This window comes from Tursiops truncatus, chromosome 4, assembly GCF_011762595.2.
Source record: "Tursiops truncatus isolate mTurTru1 chromosome 4, mTurTru1.mat.Y, whole genome shotgun sequence".
Lineage (NCBI taxonomy): Eukaryota > Metazoa > Chordata > Mammalia > Artiodactyla > Delphinidae > Tursiops > Tursiops truncatus.
In genome coordinates, this window is record NC_047037.1 from 16018229 (window position 1) to 16038821 (window position 20593).

The 20593-nt window shown below is 36.5% G+C and overlaps 1 protein-coding gene across 17 annotated transcripts in view; it reads right to left on the minus strand.

Moving 5' to 3' along the window:
- Window positions 1-20593, minus strand: part of MBNL1 (muscleblind like splicing regulator 1) — a 176514-nt gene that overhangs the window by 10563 nt on the left and 145358 nt on the right. For 13 of the 17 annotated variants that reach the window (XR_012331301.1, XR_012331300.1, XM_019934373.3 and 10 more), the window contains 4 exons: window positions 20126-20326; window positions 9182-9439; window positions 7959-8012; window positions 6931-7084 (listed from right to left, as the gene is read on the minus strand). Coding sequence is in view for 15 of the 17 variants with exons in the window: in XM_019934373.3 (XP_019789932.1) it covers window positions 6931-7084; window positions 7959-8012; window positions 9182-9439; window positions 20126-20326 (667 nt within the window). In the remaining 2 variants the exon portion in view is untranslated. The remainder of the gene's footprint in view (window positions 1-6930; window positions 7085-7958; window positions 8013-9181; window positions 9440-20125; window positions 20327-20593) is intronic. The other 4 variants (XM_019934367.3, XM_019934366.3, XM_019934371.3 and 1 more) reach the window with 1 other exon arrangement.

Here is a 20593-nt window from a genome sequence, read left to right on the forward strand (position 1 = left end):
TATGCATAAAGCGAAAGTGAACTTCTGCATTGCCTTAGTTGGGAATTTAAATGTAAGGAAAACACTGAGATGGGATATACTTTCGTATAAATCTCGAACTGGTTTACTTAGTAGGTATCTGGGAAAACTGACTGGTTTAGACCCTCAGGACTTCTTGGACTAGCAAGTGTTCTACAAAATTTCACATCCAAAAAATGGTTGATTAGATTTCAGTAAAAACCCTGAATGGGAGATAACGAAGATATATACATCGCATATGGGGTGTTAGCACTGATGTTCACAATGGCGCCACCATGACGTTAAAATAAATATTACGTATATAGTCCCTGTTCTCTTTGACGTATAAACATTGAAAAATCTAACTTGTTTTACTAAGTACAGGGCCCTTTCCCACATACTGAATTACTGTTCTTTCTATGAGATTAGTTTAGACTTCTAGGTTTTAAAATATCAAATGATTTTATGTTTCTATCTGAATCTTGGTGCATCCTATTTAAATACTAGCAGCATCTGGGATGAACATTTGTTAGAAAAGTATCTGCCAATTTCGTCTCGTCAGAGATGGCCCTATAAAACAAAGCTGCCATTGAGAAGCACAGATTACTTAACTGGCATCCTTGTAACAGCTGCAATTAGACTGTTATCACAATTAGACGGTGGGCACAATGATCAGTGATTAAACTAGGTAATGGAGCTAGGGAGGCATCCTCTCAGGTGGAGTACTATTACATTGATAGGCATTATTTAAGACGCTTGAAGATCTCTGTCATTTGCTACCACTACTGAGTCAAAGACTTGTGAAAGACAACAAAAACAAACCAGTAATAACAAAGACGGTAATTTGAGACAGTAGAGCAAGCAAAATTTAATACTCTAGATCTTATGAAATCATTATCCTATAATAGTGGGGTGGGAAGACTGAGAAAGAGAGGATGAAAAGATGAATGAAAAAGAATGTGCAATTTGATAAACAGTCGTTTTAAATACTGTACAGGTTATAGGTTTTAAATTTATTATTATGCTGCAATTTACCTATTGTATTTCATCCCATGCATAATTGAGGCTGCACATGCTGAAAATGAGTTAAATTTACCCTATCTCTCTAAAACTCTAAAGCATTTATGATTTGCATTTCAGTTTGAGTTATCTTCCTCATTAACATTATAACCAATGCACACAGTTTTGAGAGGGATTTGCAGCAAATAAACATAAGGCAGCAATGAAAATACTAGCCAGGGTGCAATAACTCACGAATATGAAGACATAATGCTGTAGGACCCACTTACCAAAAACAAAAAATCATTTTTGAAATGACCATAATATCCATCTTTACATCAGATGGGTTGATTTATTAATAATGATTGTACAAGTAGCCAATTAAAATTTTTTCCTTCAGTTTTCAGCACAAGGCAACATTTAAGTGAATGTATTTGTCAATTTCGAATTTCCCCTACAAAGGTATTTGCAGAGCAGAATGGTGTGTTTCTGAGGAATGCAACACTTTAATTACATGATATTCATATTAAAACTTTAAATTGATCTGTATGAAGGTGCAGAAAAAATTACTAGGAAGGTAAGTTACAAATGAGACGTATGTGTAGGTAAAATCAGTTCAAGGAGAAAGGAAGGAAGTAGAGAGAAAAAGAATTATAATGGAGATTTGGTTGGAGGTTTGAATTTAGATATGGTAATTCAAGCCTATTTAGGTAGATTATGATAGAAGTATAAAGCTGATTTAAAGTCTTCTAAAAATAATTTACATCATTTCAAACTAAAAGTTCACAATCAGTTGAATTATTCTCAAAATTGATATCTAAAGAAGCAACAGCTCCATAGAATTTATTTCTGTTTCTATTCAATCAATTGAATTCTATTTTATTGCACTACTGAGTTGGGAAATAATAAATAAAACTCAGTGCTTACTACATTCCAGGCTTTATTCTAGACTCTTAGACTTGTCTATAAAAGTGCTTTAAGAAAATGTTTTTATCAAATATGTTTAGAACTCACTTAAACACAACTCTGAAATAATTACTACTATTATCCCCATTTTATAGATGAAACAAATGAAAGTACAGGGAAATTATATCTTGTGGTACAGCTGCATTTAAACTTCCAAACCAGATTTGTAATCACTATGCTAAGTTTCACGTAAACCGTCTGCATTAATTTCATTAAGTATATGAAAGTGATAAGCTGGAAATCTTTGTTTTCTATTCTTTCTGTTAAAACAACCCCATCCCTCTGCAACTCCCCTCTCACTCCAACCCCTCAGGAAAGGTTCTTGGCCTTTTGTTTCCTTATTTCTGGTAGTGTTGCCACGCATGGCGAAGCTGAAGCCGTTTACAGGAAACTTATTTTTAGGTCTTTTGAAATCATAAACCTAAACTGACTGAGGGCAATATGCCAGGAGGAGAGAAGAGAGGTGTGCTTCTGAGGATCGCATGTAGGCAAAAACTGTGAAGGAGGGCAGAGAGAAAAGTTCCTCCAGACCCTGGAGAGGAGGCGGGCAGTGTGCAGCGTCCCTGGGTAGTTAGGCATGTGGCGTGTTCTTTCACAGCAGCCCTGCAGGCAGCAGGCTTTCCAAGGAATGGGCTGCTAAGGGAGGGAGGCTAAGGGGCTCAGGCAAGGATGCTTGTACCCAAGGCAGGCATAGAAGCCCTGAAGTACCTGCCTTCAAGAGATCTTGTGGGCTTCCCTGGTGGCTCAGTGGTTGAGAGTCCGCCTGCCGATGCAGGGGACACGGGTTCATGCCCCGGTCCAGGAAGATCCCACATGCCGCGGAGCGGCTGGGACCGTGAGCCATGGCCGCTGAGCCTGCGCGTCCGGAGCCTGTGCTCCGCAACGGGAGAGGCCACAACAGTGAGAGGCCCGCATACCGAAAAAAAAAAAAAAAAAGAGATTTTGTAAACACGGACACTGAGGACATCAGCAGTGACCAGTGCTGACTGAGGAATGGAGAATGGGTAGCCTGTCTGAGACTATTGGACTGCACAGGACCTCTATTTGAGTAGCGACAGAAAGAAGAGGAGATGTGAGGATGGGGTTCTGGAATCCCAGTGATGCCGCCTGATATTTCTATCCAACACAGTGAAATTGGAGTTTAGAATTGGACTTAATTTCAGTTCAGGAAAATAAATCTGATGTAAATAAAAGCGTTATTTCTTACACACTCTAATTTCAGGGGTGAAATTTACAACTACAACATAAGTAGACCCTAGGTTATGCATAATCTGTATAAATAGTGAATTTAGTTTTAAAGGGTGAAGGTTAAAAAAAAAAGGACTATATATCTAAAAAAAAAAAACCACCGAAGCTTCAATGTGAACTTAATCCAAATTACTTGTATTTATCTTTAAGTGAGATGGACGGTGTAAAAGCAAAAAGGCCAGAAAACTTTCTTGGGGTGGGTGGCAGGGAGATGCAGTGGGATGGGGTTGATTGAATGAATGGAAAGATGGGTGAATGGACGAATGGATAAGTAGACGGATAGGTGGATGGAAAACAGGGAAGGAACAGAAGAAAGAGAGGAAGGGAAGGAGGTAGGGTGAGAGAGAAGAATAGATAGATGGTTAGAAGGATGGATGGATAAATGGATAGATGAATGCATACACGGATGGATGATGGATAGATGGGTACAGGCCACGTAAGTCCCAGTTTGTTCTTAAAAGTTACAGTATATACTAATTTTTCTTAGCTAGCTAGCTGGTTTGCCACTGAACCCTGATCTTTTGCTAGCAACTTACTCTGTATACAGAGTTACCTGCTCTAAAGATTTAGCCAACCGTGCTTCATTGTAACTTCAATGAAATAGACCTGCGTGTCCCTGAAGTTACGATTGAAGCAACAGACTACAGAGCTCTAAGACTCTAAACTGCAAAAAATAAATGACTTCCTTTTTCTAATCAGTTCCAATAAAGTCTTCAGAATATAACTTCCAAATTATAATACTGTGGTTAGATAGGATGCTCTGATCATATAATTCTTCTATATGTCTGCAGAATAACCTAGACTTTGGAAAATGACTTTTTCTCCCAGGCGTTATACATAAGATGACATATGAATTTGTGGTAGGATGGATTTTCTGTAGTTCTCAAAGTATATTTAAAAACTTAAATGAGTTGAAAATATTTCAAAATTGAGAGATTTCACATATGAACCTCCAAATGTCCAGAATATCTGGAAAAGAAATCATAAGATCTGGCAACACTGGACACCAGGGCCACTGCATTAGGTTGTACAAGTTTGTATACAACCAACCCTGGGAGGAACAGACACAACCACCCCTTGTTCACGAAGACTCTGACGTATATGGAACCACAAAGGGTATTGTGCAGTGCACCATACCCACTAGGCAGACAATCCTCTAAGGCAGCAAAGGGCTAAGTCTGAACATTGACCGATCCCTTTAGACTGGGCCTGTGCTCTCCAGTGCCTCCCAGACCCCACAGCTCCTACTTTATTTCTTGCTCACTTATTCACGTTTCCTGCCTGGCCCTGAAGGCATCTGGGTTTTATATTCTCTGCCTTAGATTTCCTTCCTTTCTGGTTGTCTGATCAAGTGGTTTGGCAGAAGTATACATGGGCTATCCATTTTAACTCTTTAATGCCATACTGGCACGCAGGTACATGACAATGAAAATTTTATTTTTGGCTGCGCAATGCGTGGCATGCAGGATCTCAGTTCCCTGACTAGGGATCGAACCTGTGCCCCCTGCAGTGGAAGCGTGGAGTACAAACCACTGGACCGCCAGGGAAAGTCCCGACAATGAAAATATTTTTAAGGAATGATGGAGGCAGTACTTACTTCTGATTATGTGACTAATAAAGGTTAACCTGAAGCTTAAGCTCTTTAAAACTGGGTTACAAATAACTCTTATTTGATATTACTATTGCAATAATTTCATAGCATGTTGACTACAAATATCAAGAACAGAATATTTCTGATGCAAATTCATCATAAAAATGCAAATGCATCTTAAAAATTTCAGCATATCTCAATATATTGTGGCACACTTTATTTAAATTAACAATGCTTAGTTTCTAGAACAGAGAGATAAGTATGATTCTGACTTATGAAGGTATTTATTGTTTTTCTCTGACTTGACCTTAGCTAATCATCTTTTGCTCTATCCTATCCACAGACTAAAAACCATTCCAGGGAGAGACTATTGTCATAAGTCAGAGTCATGCATATCATGCAATTAATGATTATACTTATTTAGAAAAATCTTGTCATTTGAATGTTTTTGGAGAAACTGATGCAAAACCCATTTGAAAGAACAGATTATTTTAGTTTTCTTTAAATAATTTATGGAAGAAGTTAGATTTGTTTTTTATTTTTAGATTTTTAAATAGGGAAACTGTCATTTCTAGTAGTAATGTTTTATTCAATGAAATAAACTGACAAAAATAATTTTTAATTTCTTCAAAGAGATTATGGCAGTTACCTACTTGAAACTTTGAAACTTTGTTTGAATCCCTTGAAACTTTGTCTACTGATCTGACTATAGAAAAATTGATAGATTATCTGTTGGAGACAGCATAAATCCAGGGGCGTGGCAATTTATACTAAAGCAAAAAGATCCATTTCTGGAAATCTCTGAAAAACTGTATACGTTGAGAAGAAATTTTTTAATCTTATAAAACTTAAAACAAATGTGACTTTTCCCTCAGAATGCAACAAATACCCTACAGATCAACATGATTTAATTTCTGTTCTAAAATGGACAAACTGCAACTTGATAGACACTATTTCATGAGTAAATATCATTTTATCTGTGGTTCTAGGACAGGCTATTTCAATTAGTGGAATATTCTAGTTCATTCAATGTTACTACATATTCTACATAGGGATGGCTAGTTTTCAAAGATGCGCTGTATATAAAGTTGTGCTTAGCAGTAAAAACTAATGTGACTATAATTTATTCTCATTATTCAAAAACAAATTATCACATTCCCTCATGGCATTTTGAACGTAATGCCCTGTAAATACTGTTAACATAGTATGATATACTAATGGGGCTGGATCTCTGACATACACATCTAGTCATAAATTTATCAATTTAATTAATAAAATTATTGTATTAAATAAATCTCTTAACACATGGTAATTTTTTAGAAAGATTAAGAGGTAAAGAGGAAAATAAGATTAGAGTCTCTGGTTAGTTGAATTCCAGATTACAAGAAGTGTAATATGTATTTTTCTGAAGTAAATGATGAGTGAGCAAAAATAATGAATTTCTAGATAACTAATTTTCTGATTATTTATGTTTTTAAATTATATATCTTTGTGTATAGTTCTAGAGTATATTTATTTGACTAAGTTGTAATCAACTGAAACCACAAATGTATAACTCAACAATAAATGTAAACTTCACTGGGCACTTAGGGCTACTTCAATATTAGCTCAGGAGCAACAATTTTAAGTGATATATACTGATTGGTACTGATAAGAGCACTTTTTAAGAGCTCTGGAACACAAAGTCAGTCTTTTATTCTCCACCTTGAAAACAAAAAGGCTGAAAAATAAAATCAAAACTGAAAAGTGTCGTTTCATATAATTCAAATGAACTCTATGGAATCATGAAGGCAAAGGGGTCTTACAGCAGGAAAGGGTCATAAAATAGCTTGACAGACATATAACGGTGTAGAGGAAAGAGGAAAAAAAAAGAAAAGAACTCTATTTCAATTCCAAATTACACAAACAAAAATAAATATATAAAACATCAATGATGTCTAATCCATCTTTCATTAAGCTAAAATTCTTAGTTTTTTAGGAAAACCATAGGAGATACCTCAGACAAGTTTCCATCTTACCTTCCACCTGCTCTATGGCTAAAAACAACTGGGGGTGTGGCTTATCTGCTCTACCAGTAGCACTCTACAGGGATCATCAGATTCATTTATTAATAAACTCAAACCCCTTACCTGGTGGGAGAAATGCTGTATGCTGTTGTAACTGCATGTTGGCTAGAGCCTGTTGGTATTGGAAAATACCAGTGTTAAAGACTGCGGTGGCACCGTTGGTTTTTTCAAGAGCAGGCCTCTTTGGTAATGGGGGAAGTACAGCTTGAGGAATTCCCTGTTTAGTGAATGAGTATAAAAAACAAATACCAGTAAAAAGAGAAAAAGAAAAAAGAAAAATCAGTTGAGGGCTAAAATTGTTAGGAAGCATGAGCAAGCAAGCAGCAGAGCACTTAACTACCCAAGGGGAAAAAAACATCCAATAAACAAAAATTTAAAGGGAAAAAAAAAAAGCAAGATAAAAGCTTTAAAGGAAGCATTATTTTTGTCTTGGGGGCGGGGGGAAAAACCCACTAGTATGAGAGCACATGTTATAATGTGTTAAAGTGTTTTAAGTCCCATAATGCTTCAGGCTTTCTGGGAGAAGCCATTGATTTGGGAAAAGAAGAAAAGCTGCACTGCGAGCTCCATGAGGACTGACAAGTATAAGCAATGTTAATAGTTAATTGTACGGAGTGACCGAAACAGGTAAAATAAAAATCAGTCCCACTCTGCCCCTCCCCCCATGTCTACCTAAACATGCACATGTCCCAGAGCATGCAAGTTTTTTTTTTTCTTAAAACAGTGAACTAGAAATATTAAAAAGTCAATAATTCTATCACTAAAGCCATGCTAACCAAACAGGTACATAAATATACAGTCCAAAAATACATTTTTAATGTCCTTCAAGTATTCCATTAGAATATTCTACAATGTAGTTAAACTGAATGTGGACTGCTGGGCTTTCGGAATCTTTCATTGTATGATATCCGTCCAGGGACTTGTATTACGGTCTTTCCGCTAATTTTGTCAGGAAACCACACTCAGTTTTTCATTGTACTTTACAACTTTATAACAGAAAAAGGAATATATATTTTTAAATAGATAAAAAAAAAAAACTTGTATCTACAATAAAGCTACATGCCAAGCTAAAAGGTGAAAGGTCATAGTACCAGGTCAAAGGTTGCCTCGAGGGGTCGCTTCAGTGATTTGACAGCCGACTGAGTCTTAATTAGCAGGCAGCGAGCACATGATGGCAATGGGCCAGTGGGGTTCAAGCGCATTAACATAAACAGCAAGCAGAGGTGCATCATGGGGGCAGCAGTGCATTTTTGGGTAGGTGAGAAAAAACAAATAAAAAAACAAATCATCGGAATGCCATATACAACGAATAACAAGACTAAGCATGCACAATAAAGGCACTACTGAGTTGTTATTGGGAGGATAACTCCTCTTTGTAGTTAATTACAAACAAGATACTCTAACAGAAAAAAAAAAAAAGAGTGAAAGGAAGAGAGGAGGAGAGAGTCTGCCTTCTGTATTTTTGCTCAAGTATCCATAAACAAACACAGAAAAGACCTCTCTCGTGATTATTTTACTGTGCTATGAAATACCACACAGTGTTTTTATGAATATTTTAAAGATTACGTCATATATTTATGTAAAAAAAAAGGACAACATTACAACAGCTAAGCAAAGAACAAAAATGGACTCATTAAAATCAGCTATTAGATCACATTAAAATTTACCTTAAGTGTATAGGTATCTGTTCTAAATGATCCAATTTCTAACTCCTCCTTGAGTACTGCTTTCTCCTTTCTACGTAATGGCATAGGCAAGCTTCTCTAGTTTTACAGTTCTGTTTATGCCACAATAGTGCTTAAGATTGTCTAGATAGCAAACTGTTCAAAATCTTGTAGCTAATCCTAAAAACAATTTTGTTGAAGCAAGTCTCCTAAATAGTTCCAGATTCTCTTATGGTTAAAAGCAAGATAATGTAGAGAAGAGCCTTGATGTGCGAAGGAACACACCGAAGGAAAACGACGGCTGATTAGGTGGCACACAGAAATAAGAGGACCGAAACGGCAGGATCGTTAAACCGAAAAGGAGACAGGTGTTCTGTACGAAGCAGAAATTTCAGAAACCCTATATCCAGAATAAGACACAGTATTAAGAGCTAGGCCGAGGGAAGGAGCAATCTGAACCATTTGAGGAGTTACTCTCACTTCTCTGAATGGTAACTTCATTATGTATTGTCTGGGATACCTGAACAAACATATCTTAAGCAAAAATTTTTTTTAAAAAGGTTAATAAATGAATAGCTTGTCGTCAGATATAGCTGTTCACTTTGCTTTTTTGACGGTTAACGAGGATTGATCTGAGGTCTCTAACTCACCATGGCAGCTGCGGTGGCTGCAGCCTGTGCTGCAGCAGCCTGGTTGACCTGGTATTGGGCAGCCTTGATCTTGGCTTGCAGATGTGCGGGAGGATGAAAGTATTTGCACTTTTCCCTAGAGCATCTCCCTTTGATGTAATCCATACACACGGTGACTGTGTTGTCATTGGTGTCAATCATTGTGCTGTCAGCAGGATGGGCAAACCGACAATCGTTTTCTCCTCTGTTGCAATTGCCACGCTGGTACTCTCGACATACCTACGGGGTCATTAAGTGCACAGGGGTCAGTCAACATGGACAAGTAGAAACTTTCCGAAGATTTTAACTTAAAGTGCAAGACTGGTGATAGAAGCCAACAAATGAAAGGGGAAAAGAATTTGCAAAGGAACCACAAAATAACTTGAAAACATTCTTAGTTCGGTATACAAATTATAATCCCATTTCAGTAAAATGTCCATGAGAAAGAAAACACATTTATGATACTAATTATGGTAAAATATCTAATTTAAATTATGTTGATATACTTATTCATTACCAAGGGGGAAAACAGTAACTTTATATAGTGAAGAACCCTGGAGACACCGCTTTAATCAAACAATCAAAGTTAATATCACCAGTAATAAAGACATAATGACATCATGTACCTACTGATATGATGCACTGAAAAAAGGATACAACATTACATTTGTTGTATTACTGCTGAGAACGCATAACCTGAATTTATTTAATCATGAGGAAACATCAGACAAACTAAAATGGTAGGATGTTTTACAAAATGACTGATCAGTACTCTTCCAAAGTGTCAAGGTCATGAAAGACAAAGAAAGATTGAGACACTGTCACAGACTGAATGATCCTGGAGTCAGAGAAAGGAGGTTGGTAGGACAACTGGTGAAATCTGATTGAGGTCTGTAGATCGGATAATAGCAGCTTATCAAGGCTAATTTTCTGGTTTTGTGAGTGGTAACATGGCTATGTAAGCTGTCAATATTTAGGTAAGCAGGGTGAAGGATAGGCAGGAACTCTTGGTTCTATTTTTGCAACTTTTATGCTAATCAGAAATTATTTAAGAAAGTGTAAAAAGTAAAATGATAGCTTTTTCATAAAATGTTTCGAAGAGCTAAGTTTTTGATCATTAGAGATTTACCTGGTAGCTATAAAAAGCAGATGGAAAAAGATTAGTTTTTGTTACTGTTTATTTTTTTTTTTTTGCGGTACACGGGCCTCTCACTGTTGCGGCCTCTCTCGTTGTGGAGCACAGGCTCCGGACGTGCAGGCTCAGCGGCCTTGGCTCACGGGCCCGGCCGCTCCGCGGCATGTGGGATCTTCCCGGACCGGGGCACGAACCCGCGTCCTCTGCATCGGCAGGCGGACTCTCAACCACTGCGCCACCAGGGAAGCCCTACTGTTTGTTTTATATCTATGAATTTTGGATGGGGTCCCTGGGGAAAGGTGAAAATGGGTTATTTTTCATTCATCTGCTCGATTTTGACTCTTACTATTAAAGTTTGTCATGGTGCTTGCTCTAATCAAGAGGTTGCCGGCGCTGTCTTCAGTCAGAATAGTTTGACCTTTTTACCACAAGAGGGCCATCTAAACACAGAATGTCCTTATATTTTTATGCTCTTACTTCATGCTTCAAGGATGTTTCCGTTTTGTTTTTCACAAATCTTTTTACAAACTGAGCGAATGCAGACCCTGAACACTCAATTTTGGAATTCATCAAGGGGAAAAAAGGGGGGGGGAACCCCATTGTGATTTAAAAAAACAAAGATTTTCTTGGATTTAAATACATGAAATGATCACATTTAATTCTAGGCATTTCCCCCTTTTACATCCATATCCCATTATTGAGGAAAGTGCTTCCTTTTAAAAAGGTCTCTATAATTTGTATCGTGGTATATCTTAAAAATAGCATTATAAACGACATCTTGCACCATTTGGAAACCTCAACTAGCTAAAGCATTGCATTCCACATAGCAATGAGCCAACTCTATTCATCACCTCAATTTATGTAATTTTTAAAAATTATTAAATAACTACTCTGTGCCAGACACTCTGAGAGATATTAGGAATACAAAGATGACTTAGGAAGTTACAGAAGATCCTTTTTTTTTTATCATTGCATTTATCTTCTTGAACAAAAGAAAACAAGGATATCCAGGAGTTTATAATTTGAAAAGCAAAAGTGGTAAAGCTGTTATCCACAACTATTGTCCTCCACTCTCACTGAGGACTGGAGTCAGCTGTGCGGCTTTCTACACCACAAATCCCCACTTACTAAATTAGGCTCATCAAAATAGGAAGAGAGGAACACTTAAATGAGGATAAAAACTCTTCACGTATGTATGCAAAATTATGCTAAACTTATACCACAGCATAAACAAAAAAGTTACTTTTCTGTTTAAACAAATCTGTGTCAATGCAGCCTCATCCAATAGGAAACCATCTGTGTTCGGACACTACTGCTGTTAGCTCTTCAGTAATTCCTGCTTTCTCGAATATGCTCGCAAAGAAACTGGCAGCAGCTGAACCAACACTCTGTTTTCCAATTTCTCTCGCTTTTTGCCACACTGACAAGAAAGAAGATCTGAAGGCAGTCTATCTGTAGGATCTTGAATCACTATCAAAATCAAAGATTTGCAATTTTTCAAAAACAATTATGCCAGTGCTGAGTGCCAGGCTGATCTTGACTTTTTTATTTCTCTGTCCATCTCAACGTTCTTTTTATTTTCAGGGATGTGAGCTTAAAATCAGGTTGCATAAAGATGATCATTCTAAGACCCCTTCTCGTCCCTCTCCGTTTGCTTTATGCATGTGTCAGTGTGGTTTGTATAGGTTAATAATTGGTTTATTACAGTTTTGTACTCTTTACTGCCTTGCAGGATGCATTGGGGGAGAATTCTAAAAAACATTTAAGCAGAGCTGATAACTAGCAGTTAGCTCAGAATTTTGTTCCTAAATCCAGCCTTTTCTGATGTTCCAAGAACTTAGGTAACTGTTTCTGCATGATATACATTTTTGACTGTTTTATTTTTTTTTTCCAACTTAAGGTTCCTCCTGACAAGAGAAATGGAACAGAAGAAATATACTGAAATAGCTGTTCTCCTATTATTCTTGCCTTTGAAAAAAATAGAGAAGAAACTGAAAATCTCTTGTGAAAACTTGTACTGGTGAGAGCTACAAGGCTAGAGGGGCTAGAGAAGTTTGCCAAGCTTTGCTTGTATATATGGATTGCTGGGTACCTATCTGAACAGAACAAACTTCCCAAAGCTTTTCAAACAGATTTTTCTCTACTAATGACCATCAATAAAATGGGATCTATCCCTTGACTGCTGAATATGGGTTTGGCCTGATAAACTGAAGCAAACTTTAGACTGTGTTGCTTCCCCAAAAGAAATCTCTTAGTTGTATGTAGTATTGTGTTACCAAATTATAGTTGACAGACAAAATTTCAACAAATCTAACCTTATAATTCAAATCAGGATAAGAAATCGCACAATTTACCACACAGAGAATTTGGAACAAAGAAGATAAAATTAGGATTTGAAAATCCTAACAACATTATGGCTCTTTTTTCTATTCTCATCCAATCTTCTGCACGAACATATTTTTCAAATAGTTGTAACTATAGTATGGCTATTACTTGGTGATCTGTTTTTGCTCAACAATGTAGCATAAGCTTTTTGTTTGTTTGTTTTACTTAATAGTGTCCAGAGTCATCATTTTTGCTGGCTGCATCAAATTCCATAAAACAGATGTGTATAATATAGGTAACTCTTTCAGAGAACATCTAGATTATTTCCAATATTCCCATATTACAAATAATGTTGCAAAGAGTATATTCATGACCACACTCTTTAAAAAAATCATTCTCTAAGGATAAATGTGCAGAAATGGCATTAGTGGGTCAACATATATAAGTACTTTTTACAGTTTGGTAAGTGGTTTTCAAACCTAGATGAAAATAATTCCATCTATTGATATTAGCTAAACACATAATGTGCTTCAATCAGAAAGAATGTTTGTAAGTATAAGTACTTATATGTACTATAAGTATTAAGGCAGTTGACCTATACACACTACTATATATAAAATAGATAATTAATAAGGACCTACTGTATAGCACAGGGAACTCTACTCAATACTCTGTAATGGCCTATATGGGAAAAGAATCTAAAAATGAGTGGATATATGTATACATATAACTGATTCACTTTGCTGTACACCTGAAACTAACACAACACTGTAAATCAACTATACTCGATTAAAAAAAAAAAGTATTAAGGCAGGATTTGCTTTGGAAATCAGGTAAGTTTTGGAAACTTTCATACAAAATGGATAAGAGGTTGCTTTTACAGTAAAAACCGTCATTTCAATAAAAATATTCACTGAAAATTCCATTTCCAGAAAAACACCTTTGGCATATAAACTTTAAATAATCAAAAGAAAAAGCAATCAGAAAAACTTCCCAAGGAAATCTAAATTAATTCTACATAAACCTTCTTTGGTTAATTAAATAGCAGTAGTAGGGTGGAAAGAGAATAGAGTTTGAAATCAGAAATTTTCAGTTCTATCTAGTGTTTATATTTACTAGCTCTGGAATCATGAATACTGAATAAGATAATGTACAGATAGCTTAAAACACACTATACAAATCTGATTAAACAGTTGTTATTCGATCTCAATTTCTATAAACATGACAAACATATTTCAAAATGGTCAAAATAATAATAGGTTGTATAAGTAGTATTAAATTCATCATTACTCTGCAAGTTAAGGCTTGAGAGTCTAAGGAAATTAAGGTCAATGGATGAACTTATTCAAAACTAAACAGCCATTTGCATGTTATTTAAGAGACATTCTATGTTTTGTGCTTAACATAGTTAGTCATCTTTAGAGACTAACATTCAAAGCAGGAAGAGAGGGCTAACCGTAACAGGGAAGAGGGACTCTCGGGTACTTTTTTTTTTTTGCCGTACACGGGCCTCTCACTGTTGTAGCCTCTCCTGTTGCGGAGCACAGGCTCCGGACGTGCAGGCTCAGCGGCCATGGCTCACGGGCCCAGCCGCTCCGCGGCATGCGGGATCTTCCCTGACTGGGGCACGAACCTGTGTCCCTTGCATCGGCAGGCGGACTCTCAACCACTGCGCCACCAGGGAAGCCCATCTCAGGGTACTTTAATACTCTGGGAAGTCAATTTAAACCTAATGACCAATATTAAGGAGCTTATTCAAAGACACATACATACCCGTTGTTCAACAGTAAGCATCATGGACTTTATTAAGTTTGAGCTAACACAACACTTTAAAAAAGAAATACTGGATAATCAATTTTATCAAAGAACCCAAAGCATTACAGGTCATGAATATACAATCTAATACAAAGAAATTACCTGAGTTTTCAACTCAAAACGAATTCAAATATCCACATCTTAAAATTCTGGTGATTAGGGGAAATGATCTTAGTTAATTGTTGGTAAAATTACATTCCCAAGATAAATATCTGATGATGCGATATCTAGTTTCAGTCTGTTATTTGATAATTGTACAAATTTGGTCTACCTGAACCTCATTTTTTAAAAACTGAAGAAAAAGACATCTACTTTAGCTACCTCAGAGAATTTCTGTTAAGATCAACTGGGAGTTTTCTTTGAAATCTAAAAGGTGGAACCTATCATTACCACCAGGCCAGTGAAGACAAGCATATTTCTATAGATGATATAGCTAAGAATTTGTCATTTGACCTTATGTAATTAAAAAAATCAAATCTGAATATACAGGAATGACCAACTAAATAAAACTTCCCATTAAATACACTGCCAGATTTTCATTTACTCATTTCTATGCATGACAGGACATCTGAAACAAGCTCATCAATATGCCAAATGTTCAGATCTATAGTTACCTTTACTACTCCTTCTAAATAACTGCAAAGACAGGGGCATTTTAGCTTTAATTTGTATGAAGAAATTGGTGGAAAAACAGCAAATATGAGTTGGCTGAGCCAGGATTAGCAATTCCCTTATTTTAAACAATGTACAACTCTATCATCTCTAAAACAAAACTCAAACTAATCACAGACAGTAATAATCGACAGAGACTAGATGTTTTAAATGGGGGGTGTGACCACATTTTAGAGAGTCATTCTAAAGCCTTATTACAATTAAAAAAAATGTAGACTACATAGACCTGTGTGCATAAAACTCAATATTTCTTGGTACTTTTCTAAAGAAATTAAAATATCATACAAGCAATAGCCAAACACTCTCTACAAAAATACGGAAGTAAAATAATTCTATCAGTAAGCCTTTCTTATATTATTAAAAGCATTTGCTTTTCTAATCTTATTTTGAATTGCATCTTTTATATGCAATAGATCATGACAAATCCATTCAATGCCTATAATAATGTCATGTAGGAATGCCTTTCACTATCACTTGAATCCACATTTATCTTTAAATGCTCTTTTTTGTGTAGGCAGTAGGTATCATATGTTTTTATGTCTATATGAAAAAAGTCACTAGACTCTTTTGTGTCAGTAAGTAGTGGAAGCATTCAGTATCCAGTGGTCTGAATTAGAAATTCACGTCATGATTACCTCAGTAGAATAAAACTTTCGGCACATGAATACTTTATTTTAAAACAAACTTTAACTGAAAAGTATCAGAAGCCTAGTGGTTTGCTCTCCTTCCCTGGAATATGTCATATGTTTTTGTCATACAGACTATTGATATAAAAATGATGTAGTTCACAAAATGGCAATCTAATGTCTCCATCAGCATATGAAATATGTGGCCACTGGTTTGTCTTTTGTTTGGTTAATGCTGTTATGCAGTATAAATTACCCTAAAAATTATCACCAATTGCTTAAAATATTTCATAATGCTGTACATTGTGTTCTCAGCAATTTCACAAAATGTAGAATGCTAAATGCATTGGAGGAGGAAGATTTTTGTATACAAGTAACTGTACATGAGGTAAATGATGAAAATTAAGACTTAAATGACAGGTGCTGGCATCCCTGGAATAGGTATTTTATACACCATTTGCATTTAGAATCACCTGGCAGATCTGTGCAAAGGATTTCAGAGACCCGCTAAAGACCCACTGAATCGGTCTGTGGGGATGAGGCCCTGCATTAAAATTTTTTTTTTTTTAGTTTTTAATTTTTTTTTTTTTTTTTTTGGCTGTGCTGTGTGGCTTGTGGGATCTTAGTTCCCTGACCAGGGACAGAACCCAGGCCCTGGGCAGTGAAAGCCCCAGTCCTAACCATTGGACCACCAGGGAATTCCCAGGCCCTGCGTTTTTCACAATCGTCCCAAGTGATTCTAATCACATTACAGCTTGAAAACCATTGCTCTAGGACTAGGGGCATGAACTAGATGCCATACTTTGTAGCTGGAATGTTCAAAATGTAAACATGTTCTCAAGGAGAATGCTAACACATGTTTAAAATGTGTCATATTTTATCTCTTCGGTTACATTACCCTAAGCTCTGAATAAGGGCGTGTATCGTTCTGTGATTAATTAATTGATTAACTGGCTGACTGACTCATTTATTCCTTCACTGACTAAGTTACTGGGCATCATTTATGAGCTTGGCACTATTCTGGTGGACCTTTTCTTGTTGTTAATAACACAGCTGATAACCTTATAAGGCTTCAAGATATTCCTTACAACAGTTTTTATGTGTAAGATGTTCAACAGTTCTTCATTGGATATTGTTGAATAAACAAGAGAATAAATGCATTCATGGATCCTTCTTGCACCATAAAAAAATTATTGTGTGTCGTGAAAATAAGTCAAACAGTGATTTCCTTAATTACCAACTCTTTGTAATGAAGCAAAGATATGACTAAAAACCTCAGTCCTTTCCAGTACCTACAGATTTTTAACAATTTCTTAAAATAATCATTGAAAATGACCGCTACTTGAAAATTACACAAGGGCATCCCAAGGTCACAAAATGGAATTTTCAAAGCCTCATTTCAGTGACTGATATTCGGGAGACTTGCTCCTCTTTAGAGAAGACCATGAAGACTGAATTTTACAGCACAGAAAGTATGCAGCTACAAGGTCTTTTAAAAGACATCCAACAAAGAATGGATAATATGAATAGTGATAGAAAGCTTAGGGGTGTGTGCGTGTTATTTATGTGTTAAATACCTTTACAGTAGTTTGTGGCTGGCATTAAACACAGGAAAATGACCTAAATTTCACCTAGAATGTCCTAACTGGAGGTGATCTTAGAGATTGTCTGGTATATTCCCCTAATTTAATATGTGTGGAATATGAAGCTCGGAAAATATCGAAAACTTGACCTATGCTTACTCACCTAACTAGCAAAATCACCAGCACTAATCCTTGGATTCGATTCCTGTTTTTCAATTTAACGTTTTTTGTAGTATCACACTGGGTGCTATAAATATAAATATGTGTTAGTTCCTCTAAACAGAACCAGAAGGCTGATGATCTACCATGTTTTTAACTTCTTCATTGTCTATTTTGTAGCCAAAGAGAGAAAGAAGTGGCAAGAAGAATTGGCCAATATTTTAACTGATTCAAAATCTGTTCACCTCAAAAGGAACTCAAAATTCTAAAATGTACTTGGGAGTTCCATGAGTTAAAAATAGAGTATAGATTTAAACCCCAAATAACTAGATGTGTAAATTAAGTGTGTGTACTTACCGCCATGTCTTTTAGACTCCAAGATGTAGTGCAATTAGCATGAGAGGAAATACCCTGAAGATAGGAGTGTCTAAAATCACAAGTGCTAGGAGAAAGGTGCCCCTTAGCTTCACATTGCAACATCCTAACAGGTTGTAACTGTGACATTGAGTCAGATCCTGTGCAGGAGAATAAGGAAGCTGCCCTACCATCAGGCATTTAGATAAGTGGAATTCGGGTTAAAAGGAAATGACAGTCATTGCAACAGTAGCCATTTGTTGTGACTATGGGAAAGGAAGACAGACAAAATACTCAAAGTAGCTTCTTGCAAAAGAAAAACAAAACAAAACAAAAGACAGAAGTCTTCATTTTAACTAAGCACCATACAAAATATAACCAATTACAGACTACCTAAAATTGTGGGAGGATTAGTTTAAAAGAGTTCTGACCACACAATCAGCCTTTTAAAGAGGTTCTTTGACAGAGATTTAAATAGAGACGTTCTCAGCTTTAGGAATATCATCTATTAATAATTAATTCCATCAAGTTATCTCAGACTGCCTATTTGGTTCCCATTAAACAATCAACAATTACACATTATGAACCCAGGGTTTGCTTCAGAAAGGTCGGTGCGTGGGGGTGGGGGAGGGATGATTCATACGTTGAGCACATCTAATAATTTTTAAATATTTAACATTTCTTAAATTTCCTCCCAGTTTATCTGCAAACAGCATTAGTTAATCAATGAGCAAGAACAATTGTGCAATGACGAACCACCCACAAGTCAAGGTGTTATCTCTAGCACACAGCAGAGTCCTTGGTGCACAGAGGGCGTGCAATTAAGTCTCAATATCCTTCCTGAGTTCTCCTTGTGGAACTCTTGTAATTAGTAGCTTTTCCCAAAACGTTCAATGAAAGGTAAAAAACAAGCCTAAAATAAACAAACAAATGAAAACTCTAAAGGGAACACACAAGCCAAAATTTACTGCCTCCTCTTTGTACTATCACCTGTGTGGGAAGGGAGAGTAATATACTAGTGTTTAAAAATGTAGTTCTGAGTTCATTCCCCACCGGAACATCCTACCCACGTGACCTTGAATAAGTTACCTTACCTCTCTCTCCATAAATTTATCGCCCTGTTAAATGGAGTTAATGATAGTATCTTCCTCATAAGATTGTTTTGGGGATTAAATGTGTTGCATATGAAGGGGTAACGCTGTGATTGGTAGATAGTAAATACCCAATAAATATCAACTATCGTTATTACCGTCAAAAAGATGGTGGCAGTTATAACTATCTGAGATCCTTTGTAATGCGTGCAATGAAACTTAATAAACAAAAAATTGGTGCTTATTAAATAAATTCCTGCTGAACTGATTAGAGTCAATTATGTTCACACAATGGCCTTGTTTTTCCGCTTTCTCAGTAATTAAGACACGTAAACGTTCTCAGCACTAAGTACTGCCTCATGCTAACCAGGAAACAGAGGAAGAGCTCATTTGCTCTTTATATGGACACCAATGCTAGATTTGAGAGCTTCAATGTACAGTAATGTTGCCATTTTTCCCCTTCATCTAGAGTTTACCAAGTTCACTAATTTACAGCCATGCTAAAATTCTCAACAACCACTTCAGCATAAGATTTATATCTTTAATTTCTTTTTCATGTAGCAACAGCAAAGTATATACATCTGATCATCCTTGACTCTAAGACTGAGAGCATCACCCAATTTACAATTTAAAAACTTATAATCACATTTCACAAACAAGGCTGCCTTGCTATTCCAACCAAAATATTATGAGGCTTATGAGGAAACTTGCAACGATAAATTTCAAAACAGTTTGTAGAGAGTAACTGAATAACATCTTTATGAGGACAAGTACCAGGGGATTGATAGAATTTGTTAATAGCAACAATAACAAGAAACATTTAGGAAGCTTCTGCTGTGTGCCAGACACTGACTAATTCTTTGAGGTAAATGCCATAGGTTTCCCCAATTTGAAGATGAGGAAACTGAGGCACAGTGAAGTAATAAGCCGTCTGATCCCAGAGTCCAAGTTCTTACCCATTATTCTACATGCGGATGTTGTGGCTTCTATAAATGTTACATTCATCAGGTATAGCATATCTATATTCTAGACAAACGCTCCAAACACTAAACCAAAATCTCTGCTTTGAATTGTTTTTAACCTTTATGGCCATGGAAGAAATAAACAAAGAGCACACTTTGAAATTTAGAATGGAATGCAGAAAGACACCAGCGAATCACTCCTACCTCAAGTCTGTCTGTCCGCATTAATTTCTGTGCAGCAGCTGCAGCAGCTGCAGGTACAGGGACCCCAGGATTCCCTGTAACCAACATTGGTGCAGTCGGCAAGATCTCTGCTGGAACCAGGCTTGGGGAAACAGGTCCCAGGTAGGGATTAAAGGCTGCTGATGCATTGGTGGCTAAGCTTGGTGCAACTGAAAACATTGGCTGAAAAATAAAATACAAAGCAAAATTTAATCGGCAGGTCTTGGTTCAAAGTTGATATCCTGCATTATATATCTATCCTCCATCCATGTATCCATGCATTCATTCATAACCCATTCTCCCTTTGCTTCCTCTTTCCCTCCCTCCCTCTCTCCATTCAACTGTATGTTTATTTACTCTCATTTAGGATAAGAATGTTTCTTAAAACAAGCATTCATCAAATCAACGTTTTTCTAAAATAGAATGGGTAATTATCCATTAAATGTTCCA